This window comes from Salvia hispanica, chromosome 3 (assembly GCF_029641045.1).
Source record: "Salvia hispanica isolate PSC_SH4W2 chromosome 3, Shi_PSC_v1, whole genome shotgun sequence".
In the NCBI taxonomy this organism is placed as follows: domain Eukaryota; kingdom Viridiplantae; phylum Streptophyta; class Magnoliopsida; order Lamiales; family Lamiaceae; genus Salvia; species Salvia hispanica.
The window spans coordinates 5,032,564-5,051,642 of record NC_142694.1 but is presented as its reverse complement, the minus strand read 5'-3'; the positions used below and the strand labels follow the sequence as shown (position 1 = coordinate 5,051,642).

The 19,079-nt window shown below is 31.1% G+C and overlaps 1 protein-coding gene and 1 non-coding gene across 2 annotated transcripts; both read right to left on the bottom strand.

The window, feature by feature from the left end:
- Nucleotides 1-225: 225 nt before the first annotated feature.
- Nucleotides 226-1,757, bottom strand: LOC148930006 (F-box/LRR-repeat protein At3g59210-like). Its single transcript, XM_089067051.1, has 3 exons — nt 1,245-1,757; nt 425-1,145; nt 226-272 (listed from the first exon to the last, which is right to left on the bottom strand). The coding sequence occupies exons 1-3, from the start codon at nt 1,755-1,757 to the stop codon at nt 226-228; spliced, it is 1,281 nt and encodes a 426-aa protein (XP_088923177.1).
- Nucleotides 1,758-2,968: 1,211 nt separating this feature from the next.
- On the bottom strand, nt 2,969-3,069 carry LOC125217316 (U6 spliceosomal RNA). Its single transcript, XR_007175728.2, has one exon. It is a non-coding gene; the product is annotated as a U6 spliceosomal RNA (small nuclear RNA).
- Nucleotides 3,070-19,079: the final 16,010 nt, after the last annotated feature.

Sequence of the window (19,079 nt, the reverse complement as noted above, 5' to 3'; positions counted from 1 at the left end):
ACCAAACTTTCCGACCACTCAGTCAAGTCCCAATTCACAATATGACATATCATATACTCCACTACTATGCACAAGTTGTAATCAATTACTTTTACCAATTCACCATTTGGAAACAGTAATTAAGGAACAATACAAAACAGATGATCTGTCTCAACACATAATTAAACCCAATTTGAATGCATTTTTGCAGTTGGTATGCACACAACAACATGACTCCCTCAAAACTCACTGGTCCATGGCTTGTAGTAGTGCAGCATCTCTTTTCTCCACATCTGCAATTAATAACACATAGTTTAAGTTCCTGTTTAGCATTCTTGAAGAGTTCAGCAATACATATATCTTCAACAGGAGGGCCTTTCAAATTAAAAAAAAACTACTCATCATAAATCAAAATATAATGAGCTTGAATGAGCAAGATTAGTACCTATTTCATGTCTTCGATAGTATTCAAATGCAGGATACCAGTTCAAGGTAGCATCATGCCTCTGATAGTACACCTTATTAAACGCGGTTATGCATTTGGGGCGACATCTCCGGAGCAAGGCCTTTAGGAAAACAGGTAGCAGTTGTGGATTATCACCACATACCTTCAATATCTCTACTACCGGTCGTAAACCATCTCCATCATACGTACTATAATAACACGGAAGATGAAAATCCATATGCACAGATAGAGATATTCGGGATGAGCTCAACTGCCTCAAGAGTTTGCCCAACGAAGAGCACCATGATTGAGTAAGCTTCCCACACGCTACACGTATATCTGACTCCCATTCCCTATTACCACTACTTGTTCTGAACTCATCCAGCTCTGGCAAATGAAGGCCCACCACCTCAAATTTTCGAATATTTGGAACATCGAACCTCCCATTCGTAATCCTATTTTCATACATGTGTATGCTTATGACCTCCAACGACGGGCTGCAGATTCTTAAGCCCCTCCAGTCATAGCTAGAGTTGACGTCGTGAATCACCAATTCTTTCAGGCAAGGAAATTTAGGCCACAAGTCATGCCTATATATGTTGTCTCTCATATCAAAACCAACCAATTCCAAAGACTTGAGCTTATGCTGTTGGATTATACCATAAGATGCTCTCTCTTCTCCACTGTACCTATGGCTTCTGGTGTTTTGCAACTTTACTCTCTCAAGAGATTTGCATTTCGAAATGAAGTCGAGCAACAAATCACCATTGGTTGCAACAGTGGTAAAAATAATGGATTTAAGATTGGACCATTTCACCACTAAATTATCCCTCTTTGGCAAGTTAATTTTGCAATCATAAAGATTTAGGGAAGCTAGGGTTTGAGAATCAAGAACCTCATCTGGTAGAGCAAACGGCCTCGAATTCTTATCTGACCTCCGGATTCGAAGAGTTAGATCAGTAGCTCCCAATTTGATCGCTTTTAAAATCAGCCATGTAGCGAGAGAGTGGTCGTCGATTGCATCCATCCGTAGAGCGAAAGAGTCGATGCTTAGCTTGTGAGATTCGTACCTCTGGATTGTTTCGATGGCGAAAGCCGGGAACGACTGGAGGCGTGGATGGCGGAGGTCGTGGAAGTCGAGGACGGGGCGCGTGGTCCATGCGAGGCGCCAGGACTTGGAAAGGGCCGTCGTTTTGGCGGCATTGCGGCTGTTTAATAAAGATTGAATGTGGTGAATGATTTCTTGAGGAATGTTGTCGGCCGCAGCCCCCCTTGGGATGATCGCCATGGGAGAAACCTCGAAGTTCAGATGGATGATTTCGTGATCCGCCATGGGAGATTCAGATGGAGCCTTTCGTGATTTCAAGATTTATTGTATCTTTTAATTGGCGCGCTATTTCTGCAACAACGGTCGAATTCTTCAGTTTTTAAATCAACTGCCGAGCTCAAAACGGTTGGAGTCTTGAGTTCAGCTCTATCCACGTAAGCGGTAATTAATTCGGGTACATTAGAATAGTCCATTGTGATTTTTTTAATTAAATTTTAATGGTCTAGGGATATTAGCATCCAATTGACATTTTTTATTTCAAAAATCGCAATTCATAAGTTTTTGAAAAAAAACTGAGATTGGATTTTTTTTTAGTGGAAATGTACTATATTTGCCGACTACAAACCTCCCGTGCTTTCATGCACGAAAACAATCGCACATTTTCGCTTCGGTTGCGCTCGACTATGCACTATTTAAATGTTTGATATTCTTTTCCCTTTTATTTCCATTTCCTTTTGTTGGACGTAATAAGGTAGAATCATTTGGGTATGATATATGAATCCATACCTAGTTTAATTGAGCAGATTAATTGTTACTATATGAAATCATCAGCCAAAAACAAATGTTATCAATTGGCATCATCGGAAACAGAGCTGCCAATTACATAATTCTGCAGATGCATATTGTATCTAAGGAAAACCATATCCCTTACCCATTTTTGCTCATCTTCATTCCCTACCTTCGTCAAATGCGTCTCTGCTCTTTTTGTTCTCCCTTATACAGAACAAATCCTTTCCTTCTAGCTCCTCAAATTTCGCTCCCCCTTAACAAATGTACTAGGAGTAGTTAAATTGAGAATTTATCCGTTGGATTATAGAAATAATTCAAACTGGATTGATTGATTTTCAGTTGAACTGGATTAAGTTATGCCAATTTTATTCATGATAAATTTAGACTCGTGCGTGCACGAAAAAGTTCGCACTATTTCACTCGATTATGCACTATGATAATGAAGAGATATTAGTATTATGATATTCTTATTTTGTTTGATACTATATATTATTAGAGTTGTCAACTGGCTCGGCCCAGGTCCGACTCACTAGTGAAATGAAGCGGGCCCAGGCTGGGCTCATCAGTTGAGATGGGCTCCAATTGGGCCATTTTGTAAACCCAAGCCCGGCCCAGGACCACCCGAAGCATAGTATAGGCCCAGGCCCATTAGAGGCCCACCTTCTATAATTAGTGTGTTTCTTTTAATATAATTAGGTGGTTAATCACTAATAATAATATATTTCTCTGTATATGCATGTCATCTTGTGCACGAGACATGATAATTTTGTCTATATCATTCCAATATTTTGGATGTCTCCGAATGGACTCGAACAATAATAGTTTAATATTAACATAAGTTTTCAAATAAATCATGAATGAAACATTCAATCTTGATTGTATCTAATTTTTTTTTTATAATTTTTTTTATCAAAGATGTAAAAAAGATGATTATGAAGTTTAACTTTTAAAAATATTAAGTATCAAACCTTAATATATGATGATAATTATATAATTCTTTAAATTTGTTAGGTAGTTCATATACTTGTAGCTTAGAAATACAACATCAACCCATATATCATCTTCTCTAACAAAACAAAACTAACAATATATGTTAGTATTACTTTAGTTATACACTTACTTTTTGCATATAATACATTTAGGATATCTTTAAAATACTTAAACAAAAAATTCAAACAAAGCCCAGCCCAGCCCGGGTCCACGTGGCAAGTGAGCCTGGGCCGGACTGGGCCTCAATATAGGCGGGCCTTGGCTGGCCTGACATCTCTATATATTATAGAATTATAGAATCATATGTCTATACAAATTGATTTAATGTGAATATAATTTTCACTTAAAACTAGAGATAATCCTGTACATTTTATTAGGGATATTTTTATAAAATTTCAAGGGTTATTTTGCTTTTTTTGAAAGGGGAAATACACAAATTTATGAATTTAGACTAAAACAGTTTTCCGTTAATAAACCCATTTTCAGAATATTATTTAAGATTAGAAAAAAAATATATAAAAAGAAAATGCTAAAGTAAACTTTTGCGCGACTTTATAAGAACACGAAATTCAGAATGTCTACATAAATTATGGATCAATCAAATGACAATTTTATCAGTCTAAGAAATCTAAAAGTGCATGCCATAATAAATAAAAAAAAAGGCAGACTTAGATCAACAATTTTAATAAAAATATGTTGTAAAATTAATTATACCTCCGCACGTTTTATTACTACAATGTACTAAAACCACATTACTACAATAATATTCTGATAATAACAATTAGATATACAATCCATTCTTTATTTATTTTCATGAATCACGAGTCCATATATACACAATCTACATATAATTAATTAACTTATTTCAAATGAATTATGCGATATACATCCATATAATACACACAAATCACGAGTCCATATATTAGTACTACATTAATTTAAAAATATTTAAAAATACTGTACTTATTACACAGTATATACATTCTTTACTCAAAATTAAAGTTATAAGTGCCTCTTTATGTACGTAGGGTGTTGTCCTACACATTATCTCTATCTCAAATTAAAAAGTTATATTCATAATATATGACAAATTGGACAAATAATGAAATAAACACTATCCCATACAAGAATTTGCTACCATCAATACTAGAAATATTGTGCAAATATTCACCCCAATCATTGTAAAATACATTAAATAGAAATCGACAAAATCCAGCAAATTTGGCCCATACAAAAATGACTACCAAAACAAATATATTCCCTAATTAAAAAACTCATACCACCTCCACTATATATACTTAGCCATGATCATCACAGGAGACAACACCATCTCATAGAATCAAAACCAGTTATTCATAAAAGTAGAGCAATGGAGAGGAAAAGTAGTCCTTCACTAAATTCATGGGTTTATTTTATAATTCTTGCAGCAGTATTGGTGGATCTGAATTATGTGGAAGGAGTTCCGTTTGAGTTCCCAACAATTCCAATTCCATGTTCGGATGAATACTGCAATTATGTGTGCAAGAAATCAAGTTGCTCCCCTAAATTTTGTGCCTCTGGATCCTGCTCTAACAGCCCCAAATATCCAGCAACATATAACCCCATTTGTCAATGCAAGGAAAACTAAATTTACTTTCTTGTACTATCTTAATATTTGGATATAGGTGTTTGAATGTGATACGAGCATATCTCCTAGAAAATTCCCAATATCTTATTATTAAGTTAGTATTGATTTACCATATTTGTTGCTTAGAATATTATTAGATTTGGTTTACTCTATTCTGTTAAGATATTATTGTATCCCAAATATTATAAATATGTGTGGAACCTTTCATATTATTCTATGAAGAAATATCCTAAACTTATTTTCCATTTACGCATTTTACTTTTCTGTTCATCTTTGTTCTTGGTTTGATCGACGGGTAAAGCTCCCACGGTTACCTTTTATCCTTCCGCCGATTGCAATCAATTTCCCTTAACAGACTGTCCATGCCAAAATTCTCTCAAATATCCAATATAATGCTAAATTAAATTTACTCTTTTGTATCTTTTTTATTTTAAAGTACTCCATGTGAAAGCGATTATCAGATAATATATGAAACAAAAGTATCAATATATATCTATATAAGTTTCATATGTTGTAAATTTTCGATAGTGTTAAGGTCAGGCATATATGTCCATTTTATTATTTTAGTCTTAAACTTTATCTTTTGGATTTTTTGGTCCTGAACATATGAAAATTTGATCATTTTGGTCCTTCGTCAACATTTCCGTTAATATTTAATGTCAACAATTTTAATCACAATTTTTACCAACTTAAGCAATTTTTAATTATTTAATAACTCTTAATCATAACTTTAATTATTTTAAGGATATATCATTTAAAATAAAAAAAGAAGAATTTTAAAAATAAAAATGAAGAGGAAGTCTGCTTCCTCTGCAAGCATTTTTTAAAAAAACTCTCACCCTCTCTCACTTCGACGGCGCCGGCGAGCGGCGAGCAGTGAGCAGTGGCTAGTTTCTCGGTCGATGGAGAAGGAGAAGGGGGGAGGGGAAGGGGAAGAGCACCTGGTCCGACGAGAGTGGTGGCCAACGTGACCTTCGATTCCGGTACGAGTCTTGCAATTGCAAGAAATTTGCTTCACTCCGAATCGTCAAAAGCCATGGCAAATTTCCAGAATTTGCATGGAAGGAAGAGAGGAAATAAAAGGAAGAGAGGAATTTGAAAAAAGCTATACACAGATGGCCTTGGGGACTTTGAATCTGTTACAAATGCTCAAATACTCACAACATAAACATAATGAATTGGGGGAGAAAAAAGTACCACTTGGTTGCACACTAAGTGTTTGATAGAACACTTATTTGAACATACCAACAACTACTCCATTGATGTATTACAAATTTTCTTGAATTCATCAATCTCCTTCTCCATCTGCCGAGAAACTAGCCTTCGCTCGCCGGCGCCGTCGAAGTGAGAGAGGGCGAGAGTTTTTTTCAAAAATGCTTGCAGAGGAAGCAGACTTCCTCTTTATTTACATTTTTTATTTTTATTTTTTATTTTAAATGATTAAGAGTTATTAAATAATTAAAAATTACTTAAGAGTTATTAAATAATTAAAAATTGCTTAAGTTGGTCAAAATTGTGATGAAAATGGTTGACCGTTAAATATTAACGGAAATATTGACGGAGGACCAAAATGATCAAATTTTCATATGTTCAGGACCAAAAAATCCAAAAGATAAAGTGACCAAAATGATAAAATGAGCATATGTTTAGGACCAATTTTGACCTTTACTCTTTTCGATATTACCTCAGTTAATAAGTACCATGGTATATACTTATGTTTTTTTTAAAATTCTTGAATTTATTTTAAACGCTATATTGATTAATGTTTCATTAATATACAAGGTATAACCATTCAAAGTACAAAATACTTTGTTTCAGTAATAGTATTTCATGTAGTTTTGATTTGCTACCATCAATATAAGAAAATGTAGGTGTATTCAACGAGATCCACCAAGCTTTATAGTAGTATATGATTTTTTTTTTCTATAATCCAATGGATAAATTATCAACTCAACGAACTTAAAAAAGGGGTTCGAACGTAAAAAATATTCGCTCGATTACCAGCCCTAACTTATTTCGCCTATTTTTTAATATATTTTTTAATGTTATTTCCTTTTAATTTCTTAATAATAAAATAAATAAAATTGCATATATTATATACGAATAAAATGATATAGATTGGAAACACTTAGGGTTGGCACGGTACGGTATACCGCACCGAGAATGTCATACCGCAAATTGCGGTATGACTAAATGCCATACCTATACCTTACCGAATTTTTCGGTATACCGCATTAAGGTATACCGAAAATTCGGTATGTCAAAATTTGAAAACCTTTACCTTACCGATATTTCGGCATGCCGTACCGTGTTGCGGTATATCGCGGTGCAAATCATACCTGTTTGATATATAAAATATTGAAGAATTGAGATTTAGAATTAGGACAGAATAATGAATTAATGATGGCTGCTACTGCTTTACGAATTATGCCTCTAATCTTTCTTTAGTTTTAAAAATATAAATATTATAATTTTATAAATAATATATATATATTTAAAAAATATATTTATTAACGGTATATACTGCAAAATTACAGTATATGCCGTAATTTTGCAGTACATACCGTAATTGCGGTATGATGCGGTATACCGCGGTATATGCAAAATCCATACCTTTACCGTACCTTAATCTACCGATAAGGTATCATACCGTACCGAAAATTCGATATTTTCGGTATTTTTTCGGTATGGTAAGTGCGGTATTTCGGTATGTTTTGCCAGCCCTAGAAACACTAAGGACGTGTTTGATAAGTTAGTAATACCAAGATAGAGAATTATATATGGACATTTCTAATTGTTTGATATCATATTTAAGCTTAACTCAAAACCCAATATAAGACAAGGGCCCTAACCAATCTTACCAAAATTATAACATTAACCATGTTTATGTATCCCACCAATTTGTCAAGTTAAGCCATGTTATTTAATATAAAATACAATTTTAGACAATTTCTTTTCTATCAAACAATAACGAAAAAAATTCATATCTTTGCATATCTTGACATGAAGCCCGTATTTCTTATCTTGTTTTACATATCTTCTTATATCCATCTTTTTTATCAAACAAGTCCTAAAAGTTAAATAGATAAAACTACAATTAATAAAAGTACATAAATGCAATTCATGATGCATTTCGTGCTCCACAGTTCCTACCTCTTTCCACAATTTCATCGTGCACTTCAACTTCTTCATCATCATCGACGCATAAATCATCGCCTTCACGTTGGGATCCAATTCGACTTGAGCTGACTCGGTCACACTACTAGACGCTAGAGCATTCCCATTAGTATCTCTCTTGGCAGCTTTGTGGCCTATGGGGCGACTTCGGGTGATCCTTGACATTGTTATATATATGGTCTCAATTATGAAGGAATGAATTGTACGTCCCAATTATGACAGCTGCCCCACATCTTTTAAATGTTGTAGAGCATGCCTACAAAATTGTTCACCAATGTACATCTTTTTTATCTTGATTGTAAAATTAAAATGAAAAAACAAACTTAGCTTGATTTTTTTTTTCTTTTTTCTACATTGAGAATTTATTTATAGGACTGTAGTTGAACTGGATTGAGTTATATCAATTTAATTCATGATCAATGTAGACTTGTGCACAAAACAATTTGCAAGATTTCACTCCAATTTCACTTGATTTTGCACTATATTTATGAAGTGATATTTTATTCTATTTTGTGCATTTTTTTCTATTTTCTTTCATAATCATAATGAGATAGAATCATATGGCTATATGAATTGAATTAATGTGAATATAATTAACTAGTAGTTGCGAACGAATGTTGACGACATTCTAGAGTCCAATATCGACCAACACCTTCACAGAGAAGGGCTGCACAACCTCCATATTTCCAACACAATCAGTTATGTCAGACGAGGAAAGATACACAGTACCTTTGGGGGAGTCCACCAAAACATTCACAAAGGTTCGGTCATTGGCATACGTCCATCCATCGAGCAAGATGCTACAACCAGTGAATGCCCACGATCTTTTTATCTAATCCACAAGCGAGGTCGCTTCTTTTGATGCACTTTTTGCATGACTCTCACAAATAAAATAGTGCATAATCGAGCGCAATTGGAGCGAAATTGTGCGATTTTTATTCGTGCATGAATCTGAACTTAACTCAATCCCGTTCAACTCAAAATCGAATCAACTTAGTTTGAATTATTTATTAAATCCATTGGATCAGTTCTCGATTCTACTCAACTGGGAAAAAGGGAAAATATCGCTAACCCTCATCTGTGAATTAGAAAATTATTACATCTCTCTCGCCCCTTTCTCGAAAATTAATTACTAGACTAATTACTCATGACTCATGAGAGTAATTACTTAAATGCTTATAATTAAATCTTTGAATCTAATCACTTAGAATTAATCAAATACTTAAGTTTGATAACTTGGGATTAATTAATAAGGAGATTGATTGATTAAGGCCATAAATAGTTTAAATACCAAAGATTTAATTAGTACTACTAATCAACCCAAACTAAACCAAATAAATGAAAGCCAGCCCACACTATTACTAATCTCAAGTCCAAAGACAAAAATAGGCCCACCAACTAAATGATAGCGGATTCGTACTATTATTAATTCACGGCCCAAGATAATTGATGAAGACCAAATCAAAAGAATGAAAGGGACAATCGACAATCCAAACCATTGCAAGTCACTTCGTAAAAGCTCGTTTGAACAAATTATTATCAAGAATGACTTGTCTAGATTTGAATCTTTTAAGGTTTAACCCATGTGATACACAATAATTATTGGCTTTGACTAATCAACAAGGGTAAAAAAGTTAAGTTGGTTCACTGAAAAAAAATCGCACGAATACAACTCAACTCATCTCGAATTAGTTATACAATTTAATACCTTGTACCCGGTCATCACCTGAGATTCCTCATTTAAGAATAGAAGTCAACTAAACTTTAAAATGTAAAAAGTGAATGCCCATAAACAAAATATAAATTACTCGATTAATTGATTTGTAACGGCTGGCATTAGTATTCGGATCCTCTCTTTTCCTTTTCTTTTTTCATTCATTTGTTTAAATATATTTTATTCTTTTGGACTATATAAAATTCAATTATAAAATATTAACTATAAAAATGAGGTTTACTGATCAAATTCTCCATTTCCCACTTTTATCTAAAACAAAATGACTAGGTTAAACTAATTTAGAATAATACTACTACGCCATAATTAAATACTGAAATCACCAATTATATAAAAATGATTAACTAATTATAATAGTAAATGTTAGGATTGTATAACAAAAACTCAAATTAAGAAAAAATAATTTAGAAAATGTAAAATAAAAAGGATAAAATTAGAAAACTGTGTATCTAGACTCTTAAATGTTGAAAAAGAAAAGAATTTTTTTCGTTAAGTAGTATGATTAGGAAGTTAGTAAAATTCTTAGATAATCTATACATATATAAAAGCCGAGTTTTGAGCAATATTTTGAATGTGTATAAATTTTGGGAATAATTATAGATATTACTACTTAATAAGTTATGTTTATAATTTATGTAGCCAAGGGAAATGTTAATGCCATTAAATGTATAACTATATACTATGTCGTCAAATGAAGGATGTTAATGCCATTAATTTGGTATAACTATAAATTAATATCCACTAAACTATAAATTAATGTCGGCTAAAAGTATCTGAATCATTTAGCTATTTTTTCGAACAATATGTCATTTGCCATAATTTATTAAGGAGACGGCAACAGATTTATATACTACGGAGTATGTAGTCAAATGGAGGATGTTAATGCCATTAATTTGGTATAACTATAAATTAATATCCACTAAATTATAAATTAATGTCGACTAAAAGTATCTGAATCATTTAGCTATATTTTTAAACAATATGTCATTTGCCATAATTTATAAAAGAAACGGCAATAGATTTCATACAAAAAGAGCACCTAAGTCAACGAAATGGCAAAAGTTGTGATGTAGGGTAACAATATGTCATTTGCCATAATTTATAAAAGAAACGACAACAGATTTCATGCAAAAAGAGCACCTAAGTCAACGATGGCAAAAGTTGTAATGTAGGGTATGTAGTTGATTTTTGTTTGAAATTATTACATGTAGATGGTGAAAAATTGGCTTATGGAATAGATTGCGCCGGTGTAGGATAAGAAAGGTGCAGGAGATGATAACTGGTGATGAAGAAGGGCACCCGAGCTAGATGGAGGCGGATAAAAGATATCGGGAAAAATGATAAGGTAGAGATGTATTGGAGTACAAAGAGAAGTCGGAGGGTAATGTTTTAATATGAATAAGTTACTATACCTAATAAATTGTTTGTTAACAATATATTTTCTAATTAGTTGACCCAATTATATAGGTGAAGGATTTACATGATTATTTTTTTATGAGACATATATGATATAACAAATTCTTATGGATTTATGTGATGACTTGGATTAATGTGATGAATTTATTATTTAATTTAATAAATTACTCTCTTCGTCCGCCATTAAATGTCTCATATTTGACCGACACAGGTTTTAAGAAATTGTTTGACTTTATAAAGTAAAGTGGGTAGAAAAGTTGGTGGAATGTGAGACTTACTTTTATATATTGGTTTTGTAATAAAATGTGAGTGAAATGAGTTAGTGGAATGTAGGGTACACCTACCAATTATGGTAAAAGAGAAATGAGACATTTATTGGCAGACGGACGAAGAAGGAAAAATGAGACATTTAATCGCGGACAGACGGAGTAGATCTTTGAAATTGATAAAATATGAAGGTAGATTATATTTATTATATTTTTCTATGACAATGGCTTCCATATTTTGAACATTATAAATTGTATATTAATAAATGGTGTTAGACATTAAATTTTACTATTTATTGTTTAAATAAGATTGTTCTTTTTATATCCAAAAATGTTTTAATCAATATATGTGTTTTCGTTGTTTTAATATAATTTTAAATATTATACTAATTGCATAATTGATTTTAACATTTTTTTTACTTAAAATTACTCTAGATTGACATTATAGTTATTAGTTGTGATTAATTTTACTATATTATAATTTTATTTTTATACTTAATTATTGCTATATTCATACATCTATTTAATAAAAAAAAATTTATAGGAGTATTAAATATACAAATTATAACTTGCGGAAGTACAATTGTATATGAAATTGAGAAAACCATCTTAAACCTACTTACCACATCTTTTCCGAAAAAAATGATCAATAAAGATTGCCTATTAATTCTCGTGATAATCTGAATTCCTAACCTATTGAATTGAGAAAAAATGTTTTGTCAACTGAGTAGTGTTTCATCGTCTTCTTATTTTAGTATTTTTATTGTACGGAATGTGTTCAAATAAATAATAAGCCAGATTTTTATAATTAAAATTTGAAGATAATTTATAATAGAAATATTTAGGAATAAATAGAATATATAAGAAAAAAGTAGAGAAATCTAGAAGAGAAAAAAAGTAGGATGAAAACTTTAGAACAAATACATATGCCGTCTATATATATGCCTATTGTAAATATTTTGTAGATGTTACGTTTTTCGCAAGTTTAGTTTTTTAGTTTTGAAATTCGAGTGATGATAAAGTGATATATTAAATTAATTTTCGTAAAATTAATTGAACCGTGCATCGCACGGGAGTAGATACTAGTTTAATTAATAATACTCCAGTAATTAACATTTAACTAAGTAAGAAAGACTCACTGTATTGCTGTACACTCGCGCGTACGAGAGACCATCCCAAAGCATAAAAAAGGGGGGGAAACAAAGTTAGCCTTATTGCGTTTCACTTTGCGTTTTGTAGATAAGTGCTGTTAGGCGAAGCATTTATTGTACGATAGAAATAGTATAACTAACTTTGTTTATATCGATAATATAATATCTCATCAGTTCATCAAATATACTCCCCTATTCGCGAATAGGAGTCTCACTTTTCCATTTTAGTCCTTCCGCGAATAGTAATTCTTACTCACTTTTATCATAAATCGTAATAGGATCTTAATTTCCACTAACTCATTCCTCTCACATTTCATTTAAAACTAATATATACATGACATCTATTTCACTAACTTTTTCTATCCATTTTTGTTAACATTTCTTAAAAACTCGTGTCGTCCATAAATGGAACTCCTAATGGCGGACGAAGAGAGTAATTATGTGGATTCACTAGAGAACTTCAATGCGCTAATTTTGATATGTTTATACTATGAACAATATAATGAATAATGAGTGTGAAATAGCATCCATCAATTTTAACCCATTCCTCAAATAAGAAAAATTATAGTACTCTCAGAAATAAAATTCAAAACTAGATTCAACTCAATTTGAAAACAAAAATCAAAAGTCTAACTCAACTCAATTTGACTTGAACCTTTTCACCTACACATTCATACATTAAGCTCCGATTAGTATATATGAGTGTATTAATAATGTGTCAAATTTTGTGGTTCGTTGTGTAAAAAACTCATTAATTCGAACTCCCGTGGATTATAACTCAAATTCAATCTAACTCAGAATATTTTTACCGAGTGATAACGCATTTAACGAGTGTAACTAAGTTGAGCGGGTTATATGAAAACTCGCACGATTCCAACTCAAACTCGCACGATTCAACTCAACAAGTTGACGCGAATCTTTCAACAATTTATAAGAGGCGTATCGTCCGTCACCCGATATTCCTGAATAGTAAACGCAGAAATTCAAGAGCGGAATCAGAGTTGTAGATTGGTCTGAAAGTGGTGAGCGCTTCCATTTCTAATAACCTTTTTCTTTTCTTGATTTATGCTTCGTTTCTACATTTGATTAATGTGTTTTTGACAAGTTTTTCTTCAATTTTTTTGTGGATCATTTGTTTATCCTTCTTGTCCTAAATTGATGATTAATTTTGTAATTCCTTGTGGTTACTTATTGTGAAAGAGTACAATTTTTTTTTTTTTTTTTTTTGTGATTTCAGATCTGAAATAAAAACTATTTTTCCAAATGGTTGTCTTAATTTTGCTTGAGTGAGCATTTTTTTTGTGCTGAATTAGATACTTATTTTTTACTTTAAAAAAATCGATTTTATTATTTCTTGTGTTCTTTCTACACAAGATTTCCATTCAAAGTCGATTAATTGTAGCATTCTTGTTTTATTTGGATTACTAACTTTGGTTTTGTTATTTTTCCGGTTTCATTTCGACGAAAAAAGGCAGTGCATCTTGGTAAGAAGATCATGTTGTTTCTGCAATTGGATTTAGCATTGGATCGACTTTTTGATGAATGCATGCTTGTGGACATGATCATGATCTTGCTTGGATACATGCGAATCATTTCTGGATTACAACTGTAATCTCATTTTTTTTCTAGATCTAGCTAGATTTTGTAAGCACCTGGCTTAAACATGCTAATTACAATTCAAATTTGACTTGGATACATTTGGATTGGAATCCTTTTCAGTTATGTATTAGTCATATATGATTAAATTATTTTAAGATAAGAATTGAGGATAGTGGAGTATAAAGCAACATTTTATTCCACCTATATATATATCCCTAATTTTTTTACCTATTATGTTTTACAAATTAATGTCATAACTGTTCTATAATAGAAAAAATCACTGTGATTGGATGAAATATTTATGAGATAATATCATATTTATCAAGTATTATTTTAATTATAATTGTATGTACAATCAACTTTTTAGGTATTTTACAATAAAATTGATTTATAAATATTAATTTTAAAACAAATTAATGTTTTACTTACTAATATCCTTCTGCAATAATTTAGGAATTTTATCTTTTCAAATTATATATCTACATTAATTTAAGAAAAAAAAAAATAAGTGTTAGTATTAGATATTGCATAAATATTTTTAAATCAAGCTCAACATCATGTTGTGATTTTTTTCATAAATCTTTCATATATTATCTCTTTTCTCTGTAAAATAGTTTAAATTATACTGTACGGAGTATAAATTAAATCTAATTTAGTTTAGGAGTAATTGCACAAATGATTTAAATTAAATTGAATTGATTTTGAGTCGAACTGGATTGAGTTAGGTCAATTTTATATGATAAATTTTGACTCGTGCGCAAATCAATTTGCACTATGCCGCTCGATTATGCACTATATATTAATAAAGTGATATTTTATTCTTTTGCGTGGAACGAACATATTTTTTTCTAATTTTTTTTTTCATAAACGTAATGAGATAAAATCATGTCTACATGAATTGAATTTATGTGTATAATTAATGTATGCATTAGGAATCGTGCAAAGTCTTTTTTTTGAAATGAATATCGACAAGCAAAATGCCATTCAAAGTTGTTAGTTTATACTCGTAATTCATTAATTTTTGTTGTTGCTTAATTTAATATGTCATTCTTACTAATAGATAGATATTTTGTTCACATTCTACAGAAAAAAGATATGGTCACACATCATATACAATCCTTTTCATCTCATTATTCCATCATCTTTAGTGTCATTCATGTATGTATACTGGACCAATCATTTCAAGTTGATTGAAGTTCGCACACATGTTTGTATAGTGAATCAATCATTTCAAGTTTGGAGATTGAGTTCGCACACATATTTGTACAGGGAACCAATCATCATTTCACCTGAATATAATTATCAGGTCTAGTTTTCTTTTCACCGAATTTGTGTAGAAATCAACCAGAAGCTCTTTCAATAGTTGGAGGAGGAAAAAAATTAGGTCACACATCATTTACAAGCCTTTTCATCTCATTATTCCATCATCTTCAGTGTCACATGTTTGTATAGTGAACCAATCATTTCAAGTTTTGGATATTGAGTTCACACCCATCCTCTGTAACGAGAAAAGTTAAGTTGCATATTAAAATTTAAAATGATTCTACATCATTGCATTTTGAGAAAGAAAATGAAAAAAAAAACATTCACTTCACGTCTTCACCTAAAAAAGAAGAAATTATCACACCATTAAATAGTGCACAATCGAACGCAATTGGAGCGAAAATATGCAATTGTTTTCGTGCATGGCCAAACTTGACTTAAGTCAATCCAGTTAAACTCAAAATCAAATCAACTTAGTTTTAAACAATTAGTATGAATTAATTAAATATATAAAAATTTGAAAACTTTGGATTAACTAACAAGGTGATTGATCAATTAAGGCAGTAAATAAAATCGAAGATTTAATTAATAATCAAGCCAAACCACTAAATAATGAAAGCAGGGCCCACAGCCTCTTGGCGACAACTGAATGATAGCAGGCCCATACTACTATTTATTCACGTCCCAGGCTAATTGATGAGGCCCAAATCGAAAACGAGAGGGGCATCGGTTATCAAACCCCGTCGTCAAATTAAAATTCACTCGAACTTGTCGGTCATAAGTCATGGCTCAAGTTAAAACTTACTTGAATCTTTTTTACCTGAAGCTTACACATAGAAATAACTCACACAATTACGACTCAACTCATCTTGACTCGAATCATTTACGCAATTAAATACACTACACTTCTCTCGAGATTCCACAACATAAGTCAACTCAATTTGAAATGTGAAAAAGTTAATACCCAATAATAAAACATTTGGTAATTATTATTTCTCTTACTTTACTATCTCTCCACATAAGTAAGAGAAATAATAATATAGAAAAAAAATTAAATTCAACTCGATTGAATATTTTTATCGAGATAAATTGAATGGGATTTTGCAAGCCTCTTCAGAGCATTAATTATTGGATCTTACTAGTATCAACGGGTAACTTAAGTTGACACACTAAATAACTCGCACGAACTCACAACGATTCAACTCATAACTCGCACGATTCTAACTTAACTCAAGTTAACACGTATCATTTAAACAAATTATAACACACATATTGTCCTTCATAGCAGACTTAGAAAATTAATGGCAGAAACAAAGCCTCGTTTCCTCACTCTATAAAACTCTCTCTCCATATAACATCACGCCGCCTCTCCTTTCGACGTCGCCAATTTAAAACTCACTTGAACTTTTCGATTATGAGTCATGAATCAAATTAAAACCGATTTGAATCTTTTTTTCATTGATATTGATATACCAAAAAAATTCACATAATTATGAATCAACTCAACGCGACTCGAATCATTTATGCAATTTAATACACCACACCATCATTCACCCGAAATACCAAAATAGAAGTCAACTCAATTTGAAAATAGAGTGAACTTCAAAAATGGTCCCTGGACTATGAGTTTATCTCGAAAATGGTCCATGGACTTTAAAAATATCACCAGTAGTCCCTGGACTAAGGGTTAATATCAAAAGCGGTCCTTTTGCACTGTTTCGAGACGAAAATGCCCTTTAGAGGGGTTTTGGGGGGTTTGAGCAATTTGGTTTTTTTACACTTTTAACATTTTAAATCTGATATTATTTCAGTTATGTACTAAATCTGATATTATTTCAAAATTATCATTCTTCTTTCCTTTTTCTATCCTTCACTTTGTTTCTTTATTTCAATATTGATTTAATTTATAAAATTAAGTTTTATATTTTGATTTTTAAATATCAATTAATTTTTTTAATTAAAACTATTAATTCGTGGACACTATAAATATTAATTAAAACTATTAATTTTTATTATTTAATATAATATTCAGCTGAATTGAAGAAGTACAGAAAAATAATACTATTAATCATGATGGAAAAATAAGAGCTATTCTATTTAGCCTTCGTTCGGTTGTTATAATTGCTTGTGATTGAATATTATGAAGTTGACTAAAAATTTTATATAGGAGTATTTTTGTTGAAATTTTCTAGTCATTTTGATTGTTTTCAAATTAATAAACGAAAATTATATTAGTCTTATATTAGATGCATATTTGTTTCAGAATAAATCGTGTTATATTATCTATTTATAATTAAAGCTATTAAATATTGATTAAAACTAAGGTGTTGTCATATCTTATTGATTAAATATTAGACACTATTAAATATTGATTATGACTATTAATTTTTGTTATTTATTTTTTATAATTAAAAAAATTTATTGATATTTAAAAACTTAAATTTAAAATTTAATTTTTTAAAATTAAATCTAATATTGAAATAAAGAAACAAAGTGAATGATGACAAAAGGGAAGAAGAATGATAATTTTGAAATAATATCAGATTTAAAATGTTAAAAGTTTAAAAAGACCAAATTGCCCAAACCCCCCAAAACCCCTCAAAGGGGCATTTTCGTCTTGAAACAGTGTAAAATGACCGTTTTTTTATATTAACCCTTAGTCCAGGGACTACTGGTGATATTTTTAAAGTCCAGGAACCATTTTCGAGATAAACTCATAGTCCAAGGAACATTTTTGAAGTTAATTCTTGAAAACATTTGTCAATTATTCCATTCGCACTCAATTTGTATACAAGTGCTGGCATTTACAGTTTTGAAAACTAAAAAAAACTACTTATAAGATTTAATTATAAGATAGTAGTAGTAGTAACTAAACTTATCGTGCACGAAAACAATTGCTCATTTTCGCTCTAATTAAATAAGTATACTACTAAAATCACCAATTATATAAAAATGATTAACTAAGTAAAATAAACACTAAAGATTCTATAAAAAAAGAATTATGAAATAGAAAAATGAGTTTTATATTATTTTTATTAGTATTATAAATGTAAAATAAAAATGATGAAATTAGACAACTATGTGTCTAAATAATTCAAAAAGAAAAGAATAAAAAGGGGGTAAATGCAGTCAGCCACACTTTTGCGTTTCACACAAAACATATTGCGTTTTATGGATAATACTATGTCATACTACTTGTTTTGATTATTATATCCCTAATTTAGTGTATATTTATGTTAAAATATAACATCTCATCAATTCATCAAATATAATTTTCTGGACTTACTCGCACTAACTCGCAACGATTCAACCCAAACTCGCACTAACTCGGAACGGTTCAACCCAAACTCGCACTAGCTCGCAACGATTCACTCCAAACTCGCACGATTCTGACTCAACTCAAGCTGACGCGAATCATTCAAACAATTTATAACACGCATGCCGCCCTTCACCATAAAACACAAAAAATCAAAAGCAAACACAGAATGGAAGATTAGCTTGAAACTTTGAATGTGTGAAAGTGAAACGCTATTTTCTCATTCTATAAATTTCTCAAACTCAATTTCCTCACTCATTTCATTGAAACCAAAACCAAGA